The sequence below is a fragment of the Aplysia californica genome, unplaced genomic scaffold, assembly GCF_000002075.1.
Source record: "Aplysia californica isolate F4 #8 unplaced genomic scaffold, AplCal3.0 scaffold01085, whole genome shotgun sequence".
NCBI classification, from domain to species: domain Eukaryota; kingdom Metazoa; phylum Mollusca; class Gastropoda; order Aplysiida; family Aplysiidae; genus Aplysia; species Aplysia californica.
This window is the reverse complement of record NW_004798355.1, coordinates 95,594-97,010: the sequence shown is the minus strand read 5'-3', so window position 1 is coordinate 97,010 and position 1,417 is coordinate 95,594. Positions and strand designations below refer to the sequence as shown.

At 40.9% G+C, this 1,417-nt stretch overlaps 1 protein-coding gene across 1 annotated transcript in view; it reads right to left on the bottom strand.

Moving 5' to 3' along the window:
* The window catches only part of LOC101856479 (adenylate kinase 8), a gene marked incomplete at both ends in the record, with an annotated part of 17,745 nt that overhangs the window by 5,406 nt on the left and 10,922 nt on the right, over positions 1–1,417 (bottom strand). Inside the window, 2 exon segments of the mRNA XM_013089938.2 lie at positions 532–576; positions 1,244–1,310. Of these exon segments, the coding sequence (XP_012945392.1) occupies positions 532–576; positions 1,244–1,310 (112 nt within the window).

Below are 1,417 nucleotides of genomic sequence, written 5' to 3'. Positions count from 1 at the left end.
TTATCTCTCCTCCTGTCCTATCAAACATCTATCGTCCTTATCTCTCCTCCTGTCCTATCAAACATCTATCGTCCTTATCTCTCCTCCTGTCCTATCAAACATCTATCGTCCTTATCTCTCCAACTTCTTTCCTTTGTGTATGTTACTCTCCAGTTACATTTGCCTTCGGCACTTATGTGACAAAATTATTGATGTTGTAGGTGCCGTAAAACTCTTCCGAAAAATAAACTAAAAGATGCAACACTTCTAGTCCTCCAATCTAACAATTATTTCAGCAGCTAAAATTTCAGCTTTATGCGATAGAGCCCAGATGACCTTCCCTGAGACAATACGATTACGGGAGGAAAGTACATACCTGGACATTCCACCCCGATTTAGGAAAATGCTTCCATACTATACCCAAGTACTCAAACAATCAACAACAACAAAAGCCAACGAACAGGTTCCATTATCTTTGGAAGATAAGCGATTAAATCATAGAAGCTAATCAACATGAACTCCTTCAGACAAACCAGTTCTCGCCGCACTTACCAATGACAAAAACAATCTTAGCTTCCTTTAAGGCCTTGCTTGTAGCTGGGGATTTAAAAATAGCAGTTAGTCATCTCAGCGATGTACGGTAACAACATTGCCATGGTAGTTGGAATAATTATAAAGTAACAATCAACCTGTAATAATTATACTGAATAGAGAGAAGGCTAGGTGTAGATCTATCCTACCAGAAGATCAGGGGTGTGGCAGAAAGACTGCAGTAAGAGGGAGCCAATGAGTAGCAGTAGAAAGGCTGCAGAAAGAGTCAAGAGCCCAGAGGAGGGGGCAAAGGAGGTGAAGGGGTGGGGGCAGAAAGTGGAGACGAAAGCAGACAACAGAACATAGCTAGAGAGCAGGAAGGAGGTATATTGTCATTAGTAGACAGTGGATCAGACAGTAGTTGGTCTACTATAACTATAGTCAGTGGATCAGACAGTAGTTGGTCTATCATACTATAGTCAGTGGATCAGACAGTAGTTGGTCTACTATAACTATAGTCAGTGGATCAGACAGTAGTTGGTCTATCACACTATAGTCAGTGGATCAGACAGTAGTTGGTCTATCACACTATAGTCAGTGCTCAGATAATATTTGGTCTATCACACTATAGTCAGTGATCAGATAATATTTGGTCTATCACACTATAGTCAGTGATCAGATAATATTTGGTCCACCACACTATTATAGTCAGTGGATCAGACCCAGAACTCACCGATAGCTTCACTGATGATCTTGTCCACCTCAAGGAACACCGAGTCTTTGTCGCTCTCCGCGTTCACCTGAAAACACAAACACACACACAATCTGGACTTTTCTTTTGAATACTTGTTAACACTGTAACATATCTCTGTAATATTTGTTACAGGAGCAGTAACTGTGTTTGGTT